This window comes from Triplophysa dalaica, chromosome 12 (assembly GCF_015846415.1).
Source record: "Triplophysa dalaica isolate WHDGS20190420 chromosome 12, ASM1584641v1, whole genome shotgun sequence".
In the NCBI taxonomy this organism is placed as follows: Eukaryota; Metazoa; Chordata; class Actinopteri; order Cypriniformes; family Nemacheilidae; genus Triplophysa; species Triplophysa dalaica.
Window position 1 is genome coordinate 19,575,683 of NC_079553.1, and position 22,650 is coordinate 19,598,332.

At 36.8% G+C, this 22,650-nt stretch overlaps 1 protein-coding gene across 1 annotated transcript in view; it reads left to right on the forward strand.

Moving 5' to 3' along the window:
• The first annotated feature begins 152 nt into the window (after positions 1 to 152).
• syngap1b (synaptic Ras GTPase activating protein 1b) overlaps positions 153 to 22,650 on the forward strand; it is a 97,479-nt gene continuing 74,981 nt past the window's right edge. The window contains exons 1-2 of the mRNA XM_056761736.1: positions 153 to 170; positions 390 to 1,271. Coding sequence (XP_056617714.1) covers positions 1,250 to 1,271 — 22 coding nt within the window. The 5' untranslated portion in view covers positions 153 to 170; positions 390 to 1,249. The remainder of the gene's footprint in view (positions 171 to 389; positions 1,272 to 22,650) is intronic.

The following is a 22,650-nucleotide window of genomic DNA, read 5'->3' on the forward strand; positions in this document are numbered from 1 at the left end:
TGGCAGCGTATTTTTGTAGTCAGTTTTAGTTTACTGTTTGCATTAAACGCCATTTTGGCTCCAGTTGCCTTGGCAGCAGGTCTTGGTTTCATGCTCCCTGAATCATTTTAGATGAATAAAGAGACTGAGGGCCGTGTGTGGAAGTAGCTAAATAGATGTTGGATAGGCCTGTATGTGTTTGTTTGTTTATTTACACGTGTAATAATGTTTATGAATAGTTTTTCAGTGTCTAGTGTTAATGTTTTGTCGGTCGGTTAGTCACTTCAGTCTAATTCAAACCTCTGTATTTTATTTAATAGGATTAACCTGGCGTTTTTATTGTTTGTACAAAATGAGTTGTTCTCTATGGCTTACGGTCCGCGGATAACGAGTTTTTTTTTCATTTTCAGGGAAAGCGTTGCTTCCACGTTCATAACGTGCTGCATCGTTGCTGTGGCGTTGCTATGCGGTTGCTTTGACGTTCATAGGTGTTTGCTCTTGATATTTTGGTGTATATAAGCCATTCCCTCAATATAGGTCACTCTCTAATAGGCTCATTCAAACTTACCTTAGCAATTAAATTTCAGAAGAATACTAGAAGTCTCGCTAGCACTTTAATATTAAAATAAGTTAATCTTAACTATATTTTAACGTATTTTTGTATGTAATGTTCTGGTAAACAGATAGGTGTGCCTGAACTACATAGCCATTATGTAACTTCAGCGCCGTTTCAAAGAAATTGTACTGAATGCTTGCTAGCAAAACACGGCACTACATGACTTCCCAACGGGTCAAATCGTATAAAGTGAGTTTGTCGTGCGCTTGTATTGTCACGTGAATCTAGGGGCGTGTATGGAATTCACGATATACGTGGGAATTTTAACACAGATACACACAGTGCATAGATTGAAGTACATTGGAAAATACGCACACCACGCACGTACTTCACCGCCCCCTTCTCTCTCTCTCTCTCTCTCTCTCTCTCTCTCTCACTCTCTTACTCTCTCTCATCTCATCGTTCTCTTCTTCATCACTCTTGTTTTGCGCGTGCGATATATAATGTGAACGCAATTTCACGCGCTGGGCACCGATCACCCCAATGGCTCTTGTCGATCACGGGTGATTTTTCATTCGCACTACGGGAATATCGCTCCAGCGTCGACGCAGTGTGTGAGCAGAAGAGATCTTTTTCTCGCGTGACTGCTGAGGGATATCTTTGCATGCCGAGAGACTACATAGACACGGAGAGCACGTTCAATGCCGTGGGAACATGTCATATGTTCCCTTTCAAGGTAAGAGCGCTGATGGATTTCTGCTGCATCCTCCCATAGCATCATCCTTCTGCGCTAGAGTACCACTGATGCTGGTCTCTGTGTGATGCAGGTGGACTGCTGTCATTTTATCACTCCCATCAAGTCAGGCAGTTTCGCTATTTTCGAGAGAGATAGAGACCTATCTGCCCCCTCATGACATTTTACAATCCGCTTAAGTACATGCCAGTGCATCCCACCGCATGCAAAAAAACTCACTGGCTTGAAAAATCTTGTTGAATTCTGTGTATGAATTGGTTAACAAGTATTGGACTGAACTATACAATCAGTTTTTGCTTGGTTGTGTCTGTACTCTTATACCAGTAGATGACTTGGAGATGATTTTATTTATGAATTTATGCGCTTTAAACAATTTCCATCCCATTGCAACGTTGCATTTTACAGTCACTATACTTTTGAATTTGTGCATTGCTGGTTTATTTACAGCAACTGACTGTTTGTTCATGTTTATGTTTGTTGATCTAAGTATTATTTTACAAAGTCTTTCTTACATTTTCTGAGGCACTGTAGGAGAAGCATCACGTGCGGTTGTCTTTATGCACAGTGGGGTTATACAGTACTGGTGAAACCACTGAAATGATATTACATAAGGTTGTACTGGAGAGTATGGATGGTTGTTTTGTGCAAGGAAGGAGGTTATAATTGACAAAGGCTGGTTAAAGTGTGGGAATCTCAACGATTTCTGTAATATTTCAATTTCAATTTGTTAAGATTGACACTTAAAAGTATTTGGCAGTTTGCTCAGCAAATACACTTTTCAATGGAATTGTGTGTTATGGTGATTTATAGAATCGTCTTACTCTTGTCATTAAATACAACTATATAGTCAGGGCTTAAATTTGGTGGCAGCTTATGAAATGTTAATATTATATTGAAGAGACTGAAAGCTATGACTAATTGCATGACGTCTCGTCCACATTGCAGCTGTTTAGCGAAGAATCTCCCAGTTAAACAGGTATAGCGATGAACTAATTTACAAAGTTTGTTTTACTTTTCCATGACGGTTTTTTTACCACATTAATTTATAGGTGGAATATTGGTTTACGTAAATGCTGCAGTTTCTTTGAACAGAACAGAAAATAGTTATACAGTAAGTACTGATTAATTAAAGAACTTAATTTGGAAAACTAAATATGAATATGCAATTCTACTTTATGATATCTGCTTAAGATGAGACGTTACAACACACCACATGCGGGTCCATACGCTGAAAAAGGCGAGATTCAAAATTGCTCATTTAAAATGGGGATCCCTAAAACTATCGCAAAAAACGCGTTCCTAACCTTTATTTCTATAGCAAAATCCCAGATGGCTAGACAGTGATTCATTTTTGCTGAATTATAAAAATACTGATGCCGGAGATCCCGTGAGCCTGGAGATTGTAATGTACACCGTGAGTTTTTAAGTTTCAAATAGATGTGTGATATGAATAAACAGTGCATCATTATGTCACAACTTAACAAGCGTAATAAACTTTGCCTAATCCTGCAATTTAGCTAGTTGTTCCTCAGAAGCGCTTTATAAACAAAATTTTCTAAAAGTCATGTTTGAATATCTGAAACCTATCACAGTTCAACTGCCCTTATTTTGTTACATTTTCATTAGTGTATTCTTATTGTTCGGGAGAGACTACATAAACAAGAACCGGAGATGTATTTGATTAGTAGAGGTTATCATGCAACTTCCACCTTTTACTTTTAAACCATTTGATCTCTCATTCAAGTCACCTGACTAATGCAGCTTCTTTACGAAACACATTACACACAGACTCAGAAAATTGCATGGTGCCCTTCGACAGCTATGCTCCTATGCCTTGCTTTTAAGTCATGTGGATCTCAATTTAGATAGGGAGAATCATCAAGTGCCTTAAAGTGATAGTTCCCTCATAATGAAAATTCTGGCATTATTTCCTCTCCCTCTTGTCATTTCAAACCTGTATGTTTTTATTTCTTCCAGAGCACAAAAGATGTTTTGAAGAATGTTGTTAACTGTTACCCATCCACTTGCATTGGTTTCGTGTCCATACAATAAAACTGAATGGGTGCTGGCGCTGTTGGGTACGCAACTTTCTTCAAAATATCTTTTGTGCTCTGCGGAAGAAAAAAAGTCTTAAAAGTTAGAAGAAATGGCTGAGAGGCTGAGTATGGATTTTCATCTTTGGGTGAACTATCTCTTTATCTAATTGTTTCTCACGGTCTAGATCTGTTTCAAATACTGAGGCAGCAACTCATTCATGTCATACAGACATATCTATTACGACAGCGTTTTAGTGCCACTTAAAAAAAGAAAAAAAGATTTCGAGAATAAAGTCGAAATGTTACGAGAATAAAGTCGAAATGTTAGGAGAAAAAAGTCAAAATGTTGCGAGAATAAAGTCAAAATGTTACGAGATTAAAGTCGAAATGTTACGAGATTAAAGTTGAAATGTTACGAGATTAAAGTCGAAATGTTACGAGATTAAAGTTAAAGATAAAAAAGACTTTATTCTCGTAACATTTCGACTTTAGTCTCGTATCATTTCGACTTTATTCTCGAAATCTTTTTTTTCTTTTTTTAAAAATGAATGCAAATCAGTTGTTTTTTTCTTTTTTCATGTTTTTGATTTATAAACCCACTGTAAATCATATTGATAAATATTGTAATATTACTGTATTACTCATTTTTTGTGCAGACAACTTATTATATACTTATTATATTTTGGTGTAAATGACAATGAATGATTTCACCATCATGTTTCTCACAGACACACCCACAAATTTGTGGTGATGCAACCATGTGTCATGCGTTCTGACCTCTTTACAATGTTAAACGTGCTGTCTTCTCATGCTTGACATGGTCAACTTGTCTAAAAACAAGTTGGCTGTATTACGTAGTATTTCTGTGCTCAATACACTCCCCCAGCGATCGTACAGGGTTTGGAAAGTTTTTTCCGAACAAATAAAACTGTTTTGTAACAATTTTTCTTAGTCCCTTATTGGACAATTCTCCCGGAAAAGCACCTGGCACGCCCACGCAGCAGCATGGAGAGCAGGAGAAGGAGCATGCGCAGATGTCACTTTCACTTGTGTGCAGGAGAGAGAGAGCATTTGTTCACGAAGTTCAGGTGTTTGTTTGTTCACTGCATTTGGGTGTTGAATGTTATATAAACGGTGGATATAACGCCGGATTTGGAGATCGTTTGCCCCTCCTCCCCGCACACGGCGTATGATTTTGGAAGTTATCGTACAGCTGTATCTATCTTTTATAAATGTGATCTAACTAAATACTCTCCGAAGATACGATGTATGCAATACTACTAGGTACTCAAGATCAATATGAGATTGGCAGTGTTAGAGCCGCTTTAAAGAAAACCCTGAACTTCCTACTGGTAATTACGACTTTGTGGTGGTGTTTTAAGGTGCATTAAGGTCGTAAATATGTGATTGCAACATAATTGTGACCCTAGCTAGCTAGATGTCTTCTTCATTCAAGTAAATTGTAGCTCTTTGGTAGCACACACACCTGGGTAAAAGTACATTTTCAAACAATTCTTAAGAATATTTTTTGGTATAAAATGAAATGTATGTTTTGATACAACCAACATTTTTGGACATGTTTTTTAGTTTAACAAGCTTGTTGTAAAATTAGATTGTGGCAACATGTAGTTATCTAAAAAGTCGTAACTTTGCTTAACTATGTTGACAGTGTGTTTTTGATCTCTTAAAATGGTGCGTTGGTACTCAGCTCGCTAGATTTTCCAAAAGTGCTTGTGACTCACTTTGACCCCAGCAGTGCAAAATAAATCAAGCTGACTGTACTCTGGAGTTTTAATGTTCACACCAGGACCACATAAGACGCCTTCAAGAATCAAGCAGATGTTCTCTTATTATAAAATAGACTGTGTGGTAATTGAATTATGCTTGAGAATCATTTAGCCTACAGCTTGACTTAATGGTGCTATGCAGAAATGATGATCTCAGATTTTTGATTGGTTTCAACTATTCATGTTCGGCAGAAGGTCATTTGGGGCAAGACCATAATGACTTATTCTTTGTGAAGACAGAATAAGGCCCTGCTCATGATATCAATGATATTGCATCAGTATGTGATCTCAGTAGTGTCATGTAGACAAATTAATGTTAAATGTGTATACCTATGTCTATAAACAGCAGTATAATAGTTTTGTGATGAATTGCTGGTGTTTTAAGCTTTAAGACTCTCACATTTAGGCCGTTTTGTATTAATGTGTTGAAAAGAGATGCTGCTTTATCATAGTTCTGCTCGTAGTTATGAGAATAATAGTTGAGTATGAAACATGCTAATTAGCGTTGCTTGCTAAGGCAAGAACGCTACTACTGTTGCTCTTATTTGGTGTTGGGATTCGGACAAGTCCCTAACCCTATTAAACATTGGTGCACAACTGGTCCCGTGCCATTTACGCTGTGGACATGAATGATACTACAAATCTTGTGGCTTGTCGAGGAGAGGTTTGCAATTACTTTTCTTAGCCATTAAAAGTATTGTTTTGTGCTTGGTGGGTGATAAAAAACTCTCAAAGACTCTAATTGAAGGAGGGACTTAACGCTTGAGAATGGACTTTGACCGCCCCAGAACTTTTTAGGCTGTCTTAACACTTGGCATTAACATGTTTGGATTTTATCCACTATACATTAAAAAGAAAAAAGTTAAAGTGCTTGTCATCTTAATGTTTGAATGTGTCCTGGAATGGATACAGTAGATCAGCAGGCAATGTGATCAGATTTTATTGTAATGTAAACTCAATACAGCCGTCATAGTCACAGGTATTACAAACACAACGTATTAAAACATCAGCTCAAAATGAATCTGAATATTTTTGCTGGGTTTATTTATGATTTGAACAAGAGATGCTCCGATACTAAATATCTCCACCAATACAGATAGTAAATTGTTCAGAGCAACGTCTCCTGATATTCTGAAGATCAAATTAAAGGGATTGTTCACCTAAATATAAAAATTATGGCAACATCTACTCACCTTCCAGTTGTTCCAAATCTAAATTTCTTTGTTCTGATGAACATAGAGAAAGATAGTTGGTAAAATGGGTTCCCATTGACTACCTTAGTAGGAACTATTACTTGACAAATTTTTTTGTTCTGTTGAATTTCTTGAGAACTTTTGACTACCATTGTAATTCTCCTACTTAAGTAGTCAGTGGCGTTCAAGAAGTGTTTGGTTACGAGCATTCGTCCAAATATCTTTCCCTGTGTTCAACCAAACAAAGCAATGTATACAGGTTTGGAACAACTAGAGAGTGAATAATTCATGACAGAACTTTCATATTTGGGTGAACCTTTAATATTTCTTAAATTTCTGAATGTTATTAATTAATAATGACTACTAATATTGAACATAAAATTGGTGGATTTCTTAATATTTTGAATATATAAAGCACCAATTCACAGCATTTTACTGTCAACCCTTAAATGGGAGGAAATATCGGCCCTGGTCATCGACTGTTTTTAAACAATAGCCAATAGTTCGAAAAATTGCTTTTTTTGACCGATAACGATTATTAGTCGATATATATTAGTGCATATCTAATTTTAATATCTGTCGTTGTCGAAAGTTACAATGGAACTAAAAACAAACAGAAAATGAGACACACTGGGTCAGATCTAACGTTTCTGCAAATGGCTCTTTTGGCATAAAAAACTACTGTTAGTATTTACTCAAGACACGCATTGAAAATAAGTGCTGAAAAGGCGTGGACACCGCTTTTTTTTGCGAAATCTGTGTTAAAAAGTGAAAGTGTTGACCAAATAGTGTTGTTTGCTAATGCATTCAGTTTAGTTATCTTGAGCATTTTTTCTTCAGTTTTATGTTTCATAAAACAACATATTGGTGGTTAATATTTGCATTTGAGCTTCACCTCGCTGAAAAAATTATGCAAATGTTGTCTTTTTTTGTGAGAGTGCCCCAGAATGCTTTGTTCCGATGTTAAAATCACAAATTTCCTAACGGGGGGCTTCGCGCACATGTACTATCGGTGCATTGCAGATGTCATTGTATTGTGCTGTATGCGGTGTCTTACCACAATCTATGTACTTTACATACTGTAGGTCTACTAAGAGTTTTAGGATGGTCTGACTTTGAGTTTTCACCCAATATACTCCATTACCTGGCCTGGAGAAGAGTTCGCACTTTTCCTCAGAGTCAAATTAGATGCTGACGCAGGGGCTTATGAAATAATTGCTTAAAAATCAATACAGAATAATATGAAATCTTCACAGCGGCAACTTATGCAGAGGAGTCATTTGTGCTGTACGAAGCCGGTGGATGAGAACCAAAACTAGACGCCGTAGACGAGTTCTCACTCAAGACTCCCATCAGTGTGAATTAAATTTACAGCTCTTATATTGTGTGCATTGGCCAGCTGACACTCTTAAACGTCAGATGTGCCTCAGAAACCTTTTGTCAATGTTCGGGAAAGAGGAATGGGTCATCCAGTGTCAATTCTCAAGATACATGATATGACAGGTCGAATTTAGCTTCTCACTAGTGTAGGTAAAGAAACAAGATGAAGTGGTCACTACAGGATTAGCAACCACAAATATTTTAGAAAGATATCACAAGGACAATGTAAAATAGTAAAATTAGCAAAGGTATAACAATTCTCCTCAGATTTAAGGTTCGTCTTGAGAACAGTTAAACTGACCGAAGATAGTTTACGCTAATGCACCTTACAGCAATGCTGACAATGCAGCAAAGCTAGTGGTGTTAAGAATTGCTCTCTGACATATTTTGAAAACTCAAGAACTTCGAGAAAATCAAGCTTGCGTTGCTAAAAATGTCTTCATGTATATACATGAGTCTTGTGTCTTAGGCCTTAGCCAGAACGTAACGTCCAAGTTCTAAAAGTTCAAAAGGGAAATGTCTAAAAGTTTAGCACTCTCACAGTGCTTTATATTTTTTCTCTCTTTCTTTTTGACTGGATCGAGGCTAATGTCTGAAACTTACACTGTATGGATGCTTCTAGCTATACTGTATAAGCTTCATTGCATGCGACATTGTTTGGCAAAAGCATGAAAGCAAAAGTCTTACAGGACACAAAATAATTATATTTGGAATGTTTCTATGCTATATTTCTTACGTGGCCTCTCTGCTCAGATGCCAGTTTGAACTATAGGGGAAATCACACCGTACATCCACTAAAACGACCCCAGGTTTGATTGGTTAGAAGTTAAAGCTGCCATCTGTAACTTATTTTGAGGAGGGGAATTTGTATAATTTTGTCTACAATCTCTATTGTACATTTTAGTACGATTTGCTTTCGTGTCAGCGAAGATTGGATTAATTATTAATTATTTACTCACCCTTATGGATTATCATAATTGTAAAAATTACTTTGTTCCGATGAACACAGAGAAAGATATTTTGAAGAATGTTAGTAATTTTCAGTTTCGGGAAATCATTGACTACCATGGTAGGAAGAATTAAATGGTTGTCAAAGGTGCCCGGAAATTCCTACTATGGCAGTTGATGATGTCCCTGAACAGACATTCTTCCAAATATCTTTCTCTGTGTTCATTGGAACCATGAAATTTATACAGGTTTGAGACAACCTGAGGGTCAGCAAACGATGACAGATTTTTCATTTTGGATGTACTATCCCATTCATTTCTGTAGACATCTGCAAAGAATCAATTACTTTTGAGTAGTTTTAATTTCATTCAATAAATACACAATAAAATATTCAGATAAATTAATATTTGACCCTGGACAACAAAACCAGTCTTATGGGTAAATTTGTTGAAACTGAGATTTTTACATAATCTGAAAGCTGAATAATTAAGCTTTTTATTGATATATGTTTTGTTATGTTAGGACAATACATGCCGGAGAGGCAACGGTTTAAACCTCTAGAATCTGAGGTTGCAAAAAATCAAAATTTTGAGAAAATTGCCTTTAAAGTTGTTAATCAGAGGCACTGTAGCAGGCAATCCACTCTCAAAAATAAAGTTTTCATATATTTAGAGCAGGAAATTTACAAAATATCTATATGGAAAATAATCTTTACTCAATATTTCCATGATTTTTGGCATAAAAGAAAAAACTATAATTTTGACCCACACAATGTATTTTTGGCTTTTACTAAAAATGTTCTAGTGCTACTTAAGACTGGTTTTGTGATCTGGGGTCACATATAAAGATAAGTTAAGTATAAAATAAATTGTCATATCACAACCACATTTAGGCTGGAGGTTAACTGTTATTGAAACTGTCTATAATAGTTGTATTTTGTATCATTTACTTTGTACCTACTAATATGATTAAGCCACAAAATTCTTGTGAGATCAATCTACGCTATATCTGAAATTATAATAAAATCGCAGGTTACTTTACAAACTTATTTTCATGCAAGTCCAGTGAAATTGTACGGAAATTTGAAAATTATTTTAAGCTAGTGGTCACAGAGACAGATTTTACAACTGATGATTTATGAACCTGCTAAGGAACAGATTTTGTTAACCAAATATGTTACGGATTGCAGCTTTATTTTGTTCTCAGAAGAGGTTTACGATAATTTTTTTCCACTTGACAGTAAGTGTGATATTTTGTTTTTCTAATGCAATGACACTTATACATTTTTAAGCATGGTGTAAGTGTCCGAATTCATTCTGCGACCACTATATTTTCTCCCCGAGGATTTACGAGCGGCAGAAACTGTGTAAATCATTCATTTTTTGCAGTCTTTTCTCCTTCAGCGATGAAGAGTATTAGCATGCTCAGAGACAGATGACAGATGCCGTGGGTAGGTGGAGTGTGGCAGACTGCCTGATTCAGAACGGTGCGGTTCACGCGCTCGCTTACTGATGCACTGATAGAGAATGGAGCTTACTGTAATTGACTGTAATCGACTCCACACATACACACGCAGACAGGGCAATGGAGCTGATGGACCCTGACTTACACCAAACAGACTTTTAATTAAAATCGCTTTGAAAGACTTAAATCCTGTCTGCTTTACTCTATATGTGTGCATTGATATATAATACAGCATGTGATGCAATTTGCAATGCTTTGATGAATATGTGAAAGACTTCAGCGTTCGTAACAGCATGAATTGTTAGTTTAGGGTTATTTTGGGCCGCTTATATTCACAAATACCTAGGGGGTCAGATTGGTGGAGTTAATATAAACTGGCTTTGATGCTGAATAATTTGAGTGTGTTTTCGAATGGAAAAGCATCTTGACTTCCATCACTGGACTCTTGGCATCGACTGTTTTTGTTATTTCTCCTAATATGATACTGTAGTTGGCATACAGTAAGAGTGTTTAGATAAATACAAAGAGTTTAGACTTCATGAGAAATGCTTGAGTTCATATCGAAAGCTCACACTGAGTTTATGTTGAACTTTGAGAACTTATTTGGAGAGATGTAAACGCCTCAAGAGACAGGTGTGAGTTTGATTTGAATTGGAAACCTTGTAAATATTACTATTTAAAATCATTAGTATTGGTCACCGTTCATGTTTGTCCGTGGGTTTTGCAAATATTTAACCGATTAAAAGTATCACGACTTTGAAAATACAGGGCCGGATTTCCTAACAGTTTGCAGCTGCGCAAACGCCTCTTTGGTGTAAAAAACTACTGTCTATAAAGTAAATTAGCACTGAATAGTTTCCTCTACAGTCGCAAACTCTATGAGAGGAGAGTATTTCAATAAATCACGCAACGCGATTTACTAAGGTTTGCTCTCATCATTGAACTGTTATTTTATTTTTTCTACCAAAAAGCATGTCTTAAACCCTGCGCCTGTTTTTATATTTTGTGCTGTTTAGTAAATCTGGCCCACATTGGCCATGTTTAATTGTTGAAAAAGCAGTGTACTTTTCAATTCCTCTAAAGTGGTCATTTTGAAGACACAAAGTTTCAGTCCGACAGCGACAACTTTTAATATCTTTAACATTACAGTAGGGCTCTTTAACGAATAATTGCATGAAGATTAAACGATTTTGTTTTACAAAATATGACTATGTACTGTGCATATTAATTTTGTATTTATAAACACATACAGGTATACATACATGTGTATTTATTGAGGAAATATTTGCACGTATATATTACTATTTATATACATTTAAATTATATTTAAACGTTTATTCATTTTATATTTTATATCTTGAATATATATCTTGAATTATATCTTTTATTTTTTCTTGAATATATATATATTCAAGAACTTTTCTTTTTGGATGCGATTTATTTTTGGACAACCCTACATTATAGTGAGTTTGACAGTCTGCGGGTTTTGAACCCTTGAGATTGTGTGTAAATGGGTTATTTAGTCATTGCAGGGGCTGGTTTGTGCAAATCCCTTACCCACAGAATGAGCAACAATAAAAAGGATGCTTGCCTAAGCAAGAACTCCTAATGATTACACCAATCTCACAGACCAAAATATTGTGTTATAAGGTGATGTGAACAAATAAATGACATAGGAAATATTACATTAAAATGATACTTCACCCAAAAATTTAAATTCTGTCATCATTTACTCACCTTTGAGTTGTTCCAAATGTGTATACATTTCTTTGTTCTGATGAACACAGAGAAATATATTTTGAAAAGTGCTTAAGATCAAACAGATCAACACTTATTGACTCACATAGTGGGAAAAAATCTTTTATTTTTTTCCGTTGAACACAAAAGAAGACATTTTGAAGAATGTTGGACAGCAAACAGTTCTGGGGGACTTTTGACTACCATTGTTTTTTTCCTACTATGGTAATAAATGGGAGTTGAGATCTGTTTGGTTACAAGCATTATTCCAAATATCTTTGGAATGAATACACATTTGTAAATGATGAGAGAATTTTCAGTTTTGGGTGAAGTATTACTTTAATACAGTGAATAAACGTTCTTTCCACTCGGGTGTTATTTTTAAACGGTATATAAGTTTAGTTGGTTTTAAGAAATATTAGAAACATTCATTATCCTTTGAATATTGTCGAAAGGAATTAATCAAATCTGTTACCTATGTTTTCTTTTCATCCCACAGCCACCATTTGAAATGTCTATTTACAAATTGATTTGTGAATTTAATTCCAATATAACATTATTCAAATCATTTACATTGCTTACTGTATGTGTTTCAAGCACAACGGATCAAGTTTGAGCTTGTTTTTATACAAGTGAGGTTTTCTCTTTCAGACGGTTTTTGGAAAGCTAATGTGATGCCTTTAATTAGTTTAGAAATGCTAATAACCGTGTAAGATCCATCAGAGAAGCACTTTCACACTCGGCTCTGGCACATCTGTAGCTCTGCATGTAAAATGTTTGATATTGAGGTTTCTGTCCTCGAGCTTTTATGTCTGATTTGAATTCATGTTTCAGCGTCCTGTTGTTCCTCCGACACACCAGAACAACCCAAACTGGTGACGCTTCACATAATACTTTGTTCCTCTGATCCGTAAGGGCTGTTGTTTTAAATGCCCCCGGTAAAGTCACATTCTTGTCCAAGGGGCGTGAAACGAAACAGAAATGAATAGGCTAATTTAAGCAAGTTTGTTTTAGCTATCAACTGCTTCAAGCTTGACAACGAAAACGTTGGCATCGTTTTTATACCATGTAAAAAAATATATTTTTTGAGAAATATCTCTGTGTCCATGGAAGTCAATGGGGGTCAACATTGTTTGGTTACCAACATTTTTCAAAATATCTTGGAGAGGAGGTCATACAGATTTGAAAAGACATTAAGAGGAGTAAATGGTGAAAGAAATGTCATTTTTGATTAAAATATCTCTTTAATGTGGACAGTAGTTGGCACCAGAGTTTATAAACTCAGGGTTTGAGATTGAAGCAAGATTCATTGGAGGTCATTTGTCTGTTTCAGTTAGCGTAACTCAACCCAGCAATAAGCCTTGAGAGTCTGTTTGTGCTGTTGATTTTCACATAGCGTCACATAATCGACACGTTTCTGCGAGGATGCAATCGACATGAAGTTCAAAACAATTACGGCGCTTTGCCCTTTAGTAGGTACCTGCAAAGCCGTTTACCAGGCGCTTTATGAATGTCCCGTTTTTAAACGGTTCCCTTGCGGAACCGTGAACTCTTGAATAAAGCTGGAAAGCAATTCTTGAAGGTGAGCTTTAGAAATTAGTTTGATGAAAGAGTTTGTTGTTTGAATTTTAATATCGGCCCGTGCTTGCTCCCCGCTGACGGCGCATTAGAGTCGTGTTGCCGTAAACTGTCTTCCGCACGTCGCGGGGTTCTTATTCACGCTGGCTTACAGCCCTTTTGCGAGATAACCTAGGTTTAGCCGGGGAGGATATCTGTGTTACACTGCTCATATGCATAACATGCTGCACACACACAGAACCCATTAAACCTCCTTCTTTTCTGTTCTCTCCTCCGCTTAACTACATTTCACGCTCCCGGGCCACATTTTATGGTTATAATCTTCTTTGCTCCATGTCCTCGTCTCTAGACCAGCGTGCGGCTGGGCTTCTGCTGTAGGCCACCTGCTCATCTCTGTCTGGGTTTGAAGGTGTGACCAGGACCGGCCGGCACACACTGACACACACAGATCGGGCAGGTAAACACACGCTGTGTGGCGTGAAAAGTGGGCCAGCACGTGCCTGTGTCTCTGTTGTGGCATCCTCTCAGTCACTGGAGTTGTCTGTGGCCCTGTTCATTCAGATCAGCCTTGAGAAAAAGTCTGTTTATGTGGAAACTATTATGATTTTAGGAAAGAATCTTCCAAAGTGTGATCATGGTTACATCAAATCGTACAGTTGTTGTTAATGTAATACAGTAAAAATAGAATCAATGCTTGTTTTGGTATAAATTATAATCTGGTAAATTCATTTTTTTTATGTGTTTATGTTTATGTTGCTGCTTTAAATTCTAACTCTCTATCACAATCTCTGTTTGAAATGAACCTTCAGGTTACCACGATGTAAAATACATACTGTAACTACGTCTTCAGAGGTGTTTAAAGACCTTGTATAATGAAGCGTTATGTTAACATTACCTTAGAATGATTTTTTCTATCTACACACACACCACGGGTCTCCATACATGGAATTCACTATGTTGTTTCTACAGTAGCCCTAACCAGACAGACTGCATTATAGAACGTGTTTTGTAAATATGTTATCTCCTTTGGCAAAGCGTAGAAAACATGACGACATATTTGTCCCGCGTCTGCCAGCGTAGTACTTTGGAAGGGTGAGCAGTGAGGTGAGCCGTTGGTTGCAATTTGCAGCCTTACCGCTAGCTGCCACTAAATTTCATACAACGGACCTTTTAATGTGAAATGGACTGACAGCTTAGTTTATAAATCATTATCATAAGCTTACTGTTATGAATCAGTTATGTAAAGACAACCTTTTTTTATATGATTGCTCAATCATTTTTGTTTATTTTTAGCCAAAGAAAAGTTTAGTCATCTTTACACATTAATCTGGGTTAGGAATAAGTACTGTCATCAACATCAAAAACACGAATTACCATAAACAAATTGCTCAGTTTTATGTTTACTTTGTTTGTATAAGATTTTTCAACATGAAATTCAAATACACCCCATCTACTTTTTTTTATTTATTAGTTTTTTCAATGCATATTTCTGCTTTTTACTAAGCACAAAGTGTCAGGGGTTGTTATTTTTTTAAATCACTATTTTAAAGCTTACAGAAGTGTTTGACAATTTAAAGTGTACAAAATGTAAAAAGCAATTCTAGTGTTATTATGGATGTGACATTTTCAGTCAAATTTTTGTATTTTAAAAATTTGTTTATTAGCAATATATTGAATCATCTGTTTATATTCTAGTCTAGACATCAGTAAAATATCAGTCTATGCAGAAGTTTTCTTTTTTTAGGATGTGATAAAAAGGTGCACATTAAAATAAACATACTTTATGGGATTTCTGTTAATTAAAATGAACAAACCACAAGGAATAATACCCCAAATAATTGACTAGGGATGTTTGTAGACAGCAAAATAGTTTTATTTGAAATCCTTTTATGAGGAATATGGACTGTGTATGGATGTGAGAATTCACTTTCCAGACTTTTGAAACTATGCTTAAAAAAATGCTTAAGAAACTTGACATGGGCATTTAAACCACCAAATATCAGAATGGTACAAACTTTTATTAATATTATGTTTGACATTTGTATAGAATTGTCCAATTTGGATGAAAAATCCATCTTATTTTTCATATTATCTTTCAATTAAGTGCTGCCCCACATTATAATTTTTTCCCCTTTTGCTAAGAAGTATGAATAGTGCAAAACGATTTACAGTAAGCGTATCACGCTGACTTAAAGACTTAAAGTAGCGAACGGTAGGTTTTCTACCTGTGGCTTCTCTCTGTCAAAAGTTCTGATCATCTGCCGGTGATCATCATGTTAGCATTAGCACAGGTATAAATGTTAGTGACAGGCCTCAGGGTAATAATACAATGACACAGTTCTCAGTCTATCTCTGGATTGAGGACGGATCACTATAATTACGCTTTATCTCTTAGGACTCAAAGCACGACCCGTTTTATCTCAGCGGAGCGACCCGCACACATGAAGATATAGAAAGTATACATAAAGGAACTATGCAACACGCACACACATCTCCATGCTGAATGATTGCTGTGTCATGTGCTTCTGCCATTAGGATGTGAAAAATTTTAGCCTCAGACTGTCAGTGAATTATTCAGCATGTGGAATATTCCAGCGAAAGAAAAATACGGTACAATGCAAATATGCAGACGTTCATTGAAACGCCCGCTGCTGTACCTCGTACTTGTTTTGACAGTTTCTTCAGAGGTAAATGTAAACTAGATCTTGACGTACAGGATGGAAATGTTTGGAATGGAATGCATCTTTACTGTTTAGTAAATATGACGTTGTTTACTGTCCACTACCATACCAAAATGTCAAACATGCATTATGTAATGATGGATGTTTCAAACTGTTTTTGCTTTGTTGTATTTAACTCAGCTGTGTCTGGTTCTTATGTTGAAAACAAACTGGTTACGTTTGCATTTTGAATCTAGTTTTGTGTCACTTAACAGTGTCTGGCAAACGATTGAATGCAAATGTGTAAACGTGTCTTAGCTCTTGGCTGTCTGGTCAACTGAAGTAGAACTGTAAAATTCTGTTAGCATTCCCATGACAGTTGCTTGATTTGTGCATGAAAGTTGTGTAATTACGTAACATAACTGAAAAGTTCGTTCATCACATTGGAGAAGACAGGAAAGTGCATTGCATTATGGGATACAGAATTTAGAAAGAAGTGTTCTCTGTTGTATATTGCACAATTTGAGCAAACATAGTAGGTCACCTGGGTATTTCTCTTGAAATAGAAATGCACAATTTGCATACTACACACTGCAGAAATAGTACTACTACATTGTTAAATGATCCATCAATTGAAAAAATACATGAAATCCAGGCACAACCAGGAGCATCACCTTTTTTTTAAAGTGTTTTATAGCATTGAATGATAATTGTCTCACGGTTTTTGAATGCTGTCTCGCTTGAAATTGTTATTAGCTTCCAAATATGAGAGAGAGAGAGAGAGAGAGAGAGAGAGAGTGAGGGGGGATAGAGAGACAGATGGATTGAAGGTGGAGGGAGGGGGGATGCTCTAAAAGCAGTTTGCCAGTGAGTTTGTTGGAAAGTTGGATCGCATTTTGTAGCTTGTCCTTTTTTTTTGTGTCTGATATTAGACAGGTCGCATTGAAATGTACATGAATACGAATATGGATTGAATAGACATTGTGAGGTACTTAGGGGAGGTTTGTGTGGAAATTAAATATAGCGTCAACCCCAACTACGGTCCACTGGTTACACCCCACAAAATGTTAATCTTGTGTTTCATATAATGAACGCATACGTTCTCTTATTTATTGTCTGATATTTAGAATACATTTTAGACCTATTAGATAGTTTGTTCACACATTCAGATGTGTAGCTTACAAGATGTCCACCCGGTTGTGTTTAGATGAATGTATTGGATAATTCAATATTAACCTTAGTATTGACTCATGTCTATTAAAATAACCGTATAAAGTGTGTAAGATACCATTTTTTATTTATGAATCATTCATAAAAGGTGATGTATAAAAAGCTATAGATATACAGTAAACACACACAGTAGAAACCACAGTTACTATCATTCCTTGAGAATTCCAAAGACATTCAGTTTCAAATTCTGCATCCTGAATTCTGTAAAATTATAAATTATATGTAAATTATAGGGTGATTTAGAAAAAGAATACAAATATAACAGGATTTTACTGTCTTGTCAAACCATATGTACTAGGACGTATTTAGCACTTTCGAATCTTTTCCTTTAGAATTAGAAACATCAGGGCTCATGCTTGTATGTAGCGTTTGATTTCCACATCATCTCATTCACTCATCAGTTATCTGCTATTACATATACTATGAGCTGTATATAGCGATAGGAGGGTGGTAGAGACGGGAGAGAAAGCAATAGAGTATATTTCATGGATGGCTAGGTTGCTATGGGAACAAGAAATGGTTTCTCTTTCCCAAAAAAGTGCCCTCAATGCCTCCGTTTCTCTCCAAACCCTTCATATTTCTACCTCTTTCTCTTTTCCATCTCTCCTCCTTCTGTTTTTTCTCTCTTGTCTCTCGCTCCCACACATTTTAGCTTTCTCTCTCTCTCTCTCTAGTTCAGTACTATCCTTGTCTTTCTCTCTTGTCCCCCCTCTCTCTGATCATCTGTCTCTTTAACACTCACTTATATTCTATTCTTTTCCCGGTTGTCATGGCAATAAGCTGGGGGTGTGTGGGTGAGAATGAGCGACCGAACGAGAGAGAGAGAGTGGGTGTTTCGGAAGTGACATCTCTTGGGCAGTAACCTTGTTTCCTGTATGTAGATTTGGGGGGCGGGAGCTGTAAAGTGCAGCTACAGTGACGCCATGTGGAGGACGCGGTGAGGAGACGAGCAGGTAGATGATAGTTTAGAAACTAGGGGTCAAGCATGAAATGAGACGTCTTGAATAACTTCTTATAGATAGCAGCGGTGGATAGCATGTATGTCTGCTAATCCACCAGTGTTTCTCATGAACTCTCCAGTATTCTCACATTTCAGAAGATGATTGAAATTTTGCTCAGATTTGCAAACAGAAGATTTCATCTTGAACTCAAGCATGTCTCATTAAATTTGCTATCTCCCTCAATTTATGTACTCCGTGTTAATGTTCGCATTTGTGTCTTGTTTTATTCCTTCTTAAAGAATTGTAGGTTGTCTGTGACACAGCTGACAATTGAAACATAATTGTGTAGTCCATTAAGTCTCCTCTGAGCAACTTTTGGCTATTTTACCTGTGTAGTGCCGCATGTTCACTTTGCATAACTACACCGTATGCTGTGGAAATGCTCGGAAGATTAAAATGTGAAATTTGCAGTTGGTAAAGTGGACCGCAAATAAAGATGTCAATATTTTACAAAGTTGTCACTTAAATGAAATATATATATATATATATATATATATATATATATATATATATATATATATATATAATGTAAGCTGCATTATTTAACTTTTGAGCCAATAACACGATCTAACGTCAATTCATCACCATTTTAAATGGATCATTTGTATAAATTTGGACGCTTTGACACTAGTGATGGTTAGGTTTAGGCCCCATCCTTTACCTAACCATCACAGGCACGGAAGCAGAACATATTAATATACGTACAAGGATTATACGAAGTTATACAAATACGCAATTTTGTAAAACAGTTATGGATTACCATTTTTATACCTTTTGTTTCTTACAGTCAAAATTTTCGGTACAGTTCACCTCATCATTTAAAAAACAAATAAATAAATAATAGAGATCAGGCAGCCAGAGCTATATAAAGACAACCTTTTCTTTATTTTTCTCCTGTCTTTTAAGTTCGGATGATCACGTGTTCATTATGGTGCAGTAATGCAGAAATGTCTTTGTTCATGCATCAAAGCACGTCCTTTTAACAAATAGAATCTACTATGAATCAGGCTATTGACATCTGTTAATGCAACACAGATATGATTATGAAACAGGGACTGAAAACCTCAGTAGCGTGTACTCTCGTTTTTCTGCACTACCTGCCCGGGGCATGTGGAGTTAGCGTGTGATTATTTTTAGCTCTGTTTGTGGTGCAGCGATGTGAATAATCACTATTGCTCCCGTTGGGCCGTATAATGGCAACGCGAGTCTGACCCACGCTTGGTCTGCTCCTCGCGCCGCACATCAGCGGCCGGGGCTCGCGAAAACATAGTGACACCCTCTCAGAGCCAGCCAATGACACCCAACGTTTGTGATGCAGAACATGAAGAGACACCTACAGCGGTTCTGTCTGTGGCCTGTGATGTCAGAGGGCTCTCAGCATGCTAATTCGTGCATTCAATTGCTGATCTACTTATGTGCTAAAACATTTGCGTTTCAACGGCCATTTTTAATTTACCAATGCAAATTTAACAGAAAAATTGATCATAATCGCAGACTGGGTATCTTTTCTCATGACTTTTTCCCTAAGAAATTCTCATTACCTTACCCTGATTCACACCAGTAAGCTTTTAAAAATGTAAATATATAAAAATATATTTTTCATTAATATTATAAATGTATGTTATTAAAATTATTTATGTTATATTTTATCTGCTGCTACAGTATATGAATACATTCACAAAGCAACACTTTCTTTCTAGCCCACTCAAAAAAAATGATTTAGAAATTGTCATTATTACAATGTCACAACCAGGAGGAAATGACCATATAACCTCCAACATTTATGTCGACATCTTGGGCTGGCCTGATCAACATGTGTGAACTAAGTTGGAGGTCATAGTTCTGTTGATCTAGTTCTGCATCAGTCTTCCAAGACTGGCACTGGCTCTGACACTCTGTTGGCCAAAAACGAACAACAGTGGACCACCATCTGACAGAGATAAACAGGCCATAGGAACCACTGAGATTTCTATTCGAGGTAGATATTTAAACATTTAATGAGAAAAAATGTTTTCTTATCGTCAGACACAGGCATATTTAAGCCACCGATAGACATTGTTCCCTAGAGTGTTCCCGAATGTTCCAAAGGTGTACTGTTTGTCCCCTCTAGCTTTCTCGCCTGGGATTGCAAACAACACATCATACCTTGTGTCATCTTCTTTCTGTTTATGTATTTCCTGCCCTGAACCGTTATATTTTCGTTGCCTGTAAAGTGAATTAATAATTGTCATGAGCCGTGTCGCCCATGGAGGAAGAGAGGCTTTTGATGAGCTCAGCGCTGGGCAGTTCCTCCGGCTCTGCAGGACTTCTCATCAGGACCTGGCTGGATGTGACAGGCTGTTTCCATGCTGGAAAAGATTTCAGCTGGCTTACTGTCAAGAGGAGAGCGCAGCGCGCAGGAGCGAGAGCGTTGGACGGCCCAGCAGTGGGGATGCGGAGCAGTACTGCATTTACCGTTTGTTTGAGGAAAAAAACTGAGTAACTTCCCGGCCTGCTGTCAGGTTAAAAGAGTACTTTACCCAGCGACAAAAATTCTGTCATTATTTATTCATCACCATGTTGTTTCAAACATGCACGGGTAGAAACAAAAATCACAGAATTGTCTTTTTCGATCAACTGTTCCTGTGTTTACGGTTCAATGTAAAATAGAAATCGCTTGCTTTTGTTTATAGTATCTAAATAATTTCGCATATCCAGATCATTGTATGACATCTGCTGAAGTTAATTCGAAAGCAAATAGACTTTTAATTTACTGCAAACCAACTCATGTGACGAGCTTCATCAGTGAAACAGGAACATCTCCAGCAAGCTGAAAGCCAAAAAAACAGGAAAAGTCCATTAGTCTAAATTCCACCAAACATAAGGCTGCTTAAATCCAGCGATCTGTTTTGCGACTGTGTTTCTCTGTTGCTTCGACTCTTTGGAGGAAATCTGTGAAATATGTGCGAGCCTGGACTGAACCGTCCTTCGCCGGTCCAGCATCCCTCGGATGCTGCCACCATCTGTCAGGACTGTTTCTGATTGGCTGGTGGGTCAGAGGTGGGGACTGGTGGAACGGGAGCAGGGACAGCAGGGCAGAATATCAGATCTGATCTGTGGCTTCCAAAGTCAAAGAAAGGAGTGTGAGACGACCATGTCATAACTTTTATAAAGAAGTGTGATGAAGTAAAGTGTCAAAGGGCACAGTATTCCCTTTTATTGCACTCGTCTTGGCTGACAGGACAAGTGCAGAACACATGACAGCTTTACAGCTTGATTTAAACCCTGACGAAACCTCAGGACATTAGGATGCCATCAATATCAAAGTCTGCGCATGAGTTATATGTTTGGAGTCGAGGTGAAAGACACCCTGGAGTCTTTAAGGTCTTATTTTGAGCCATATTCCATCAAATCTATCAAATGTAGGTCAATTGTATTGTGTTTATATATGTGGACAAAAGCAGTATTTGTTATGTTTGTTTAACATTGATGGTGTTTAGTCACATGTACAGTTCCACTTTCAGTATATTTTGTTGTTTGTATTCATTAACGCATTTAGCAGATGCTTTTATCCAAAGCGACTTACAAGTTGGGTAAACAATGGAAGCAATTGGGTCAAACATTAGGACAACAAAAAGCATAAGAGCAATAAAAACATCTCTAGCAAAGCCTACTACAGCGTACATAGCCAAGTTTAGTTTATCTAAGCGTACTTTTTTTATTTTTTATTCTATTATATTTTTTATTCTCTACTTTTGTATTTGAGTATGTGCAATCCTTGGATCGAACCCATGACCTTGGCGTTGCTAGCACCCTTCTCTAATCACTGAGCTACAGGAAAACCAATGGATTTAAGCCAATTTTCTATTTTTCAGCACATAAAATGGTATGCTAAAAGCTTTATTGAAATTTACTGCTCTTATTGGGGATTGTCTTGCATTGCATTTTCGGAAATCATTGATATTTTGAGCGCCTGAATAGAAGATTTGAGGCTTTGACATACACTCTTAAAAATAAAGGTGCCGGAAAGGTTCTTCACAGCGATGCCACAGAAGAACCGTTTTCTGTTTCTCTTTCTTACCTTTTTATAATCTGAAGAACTTTTTTTTTGCCACAAAGAACCTTTTGTAAAACAGGCAAGATGTTCTTTTAGACAAAAAAAAAGGTTCTTCTATGGCTGTCTTAAGAAACACCTCTATTTTTAAGAGTGTTTTGATATTAAGAAATGTGTTTTCCATCAGTGCTTGTGTTGGATGGACCGAAATTGTTATCACCGTCTGATTTCTGTAGTGTTTTCTGCACAGCTGATGTTGGAGACTGCTGTGCCTTCGTTCTGTGTAATCAGTCACCAGCATTGCCCTGCAACAA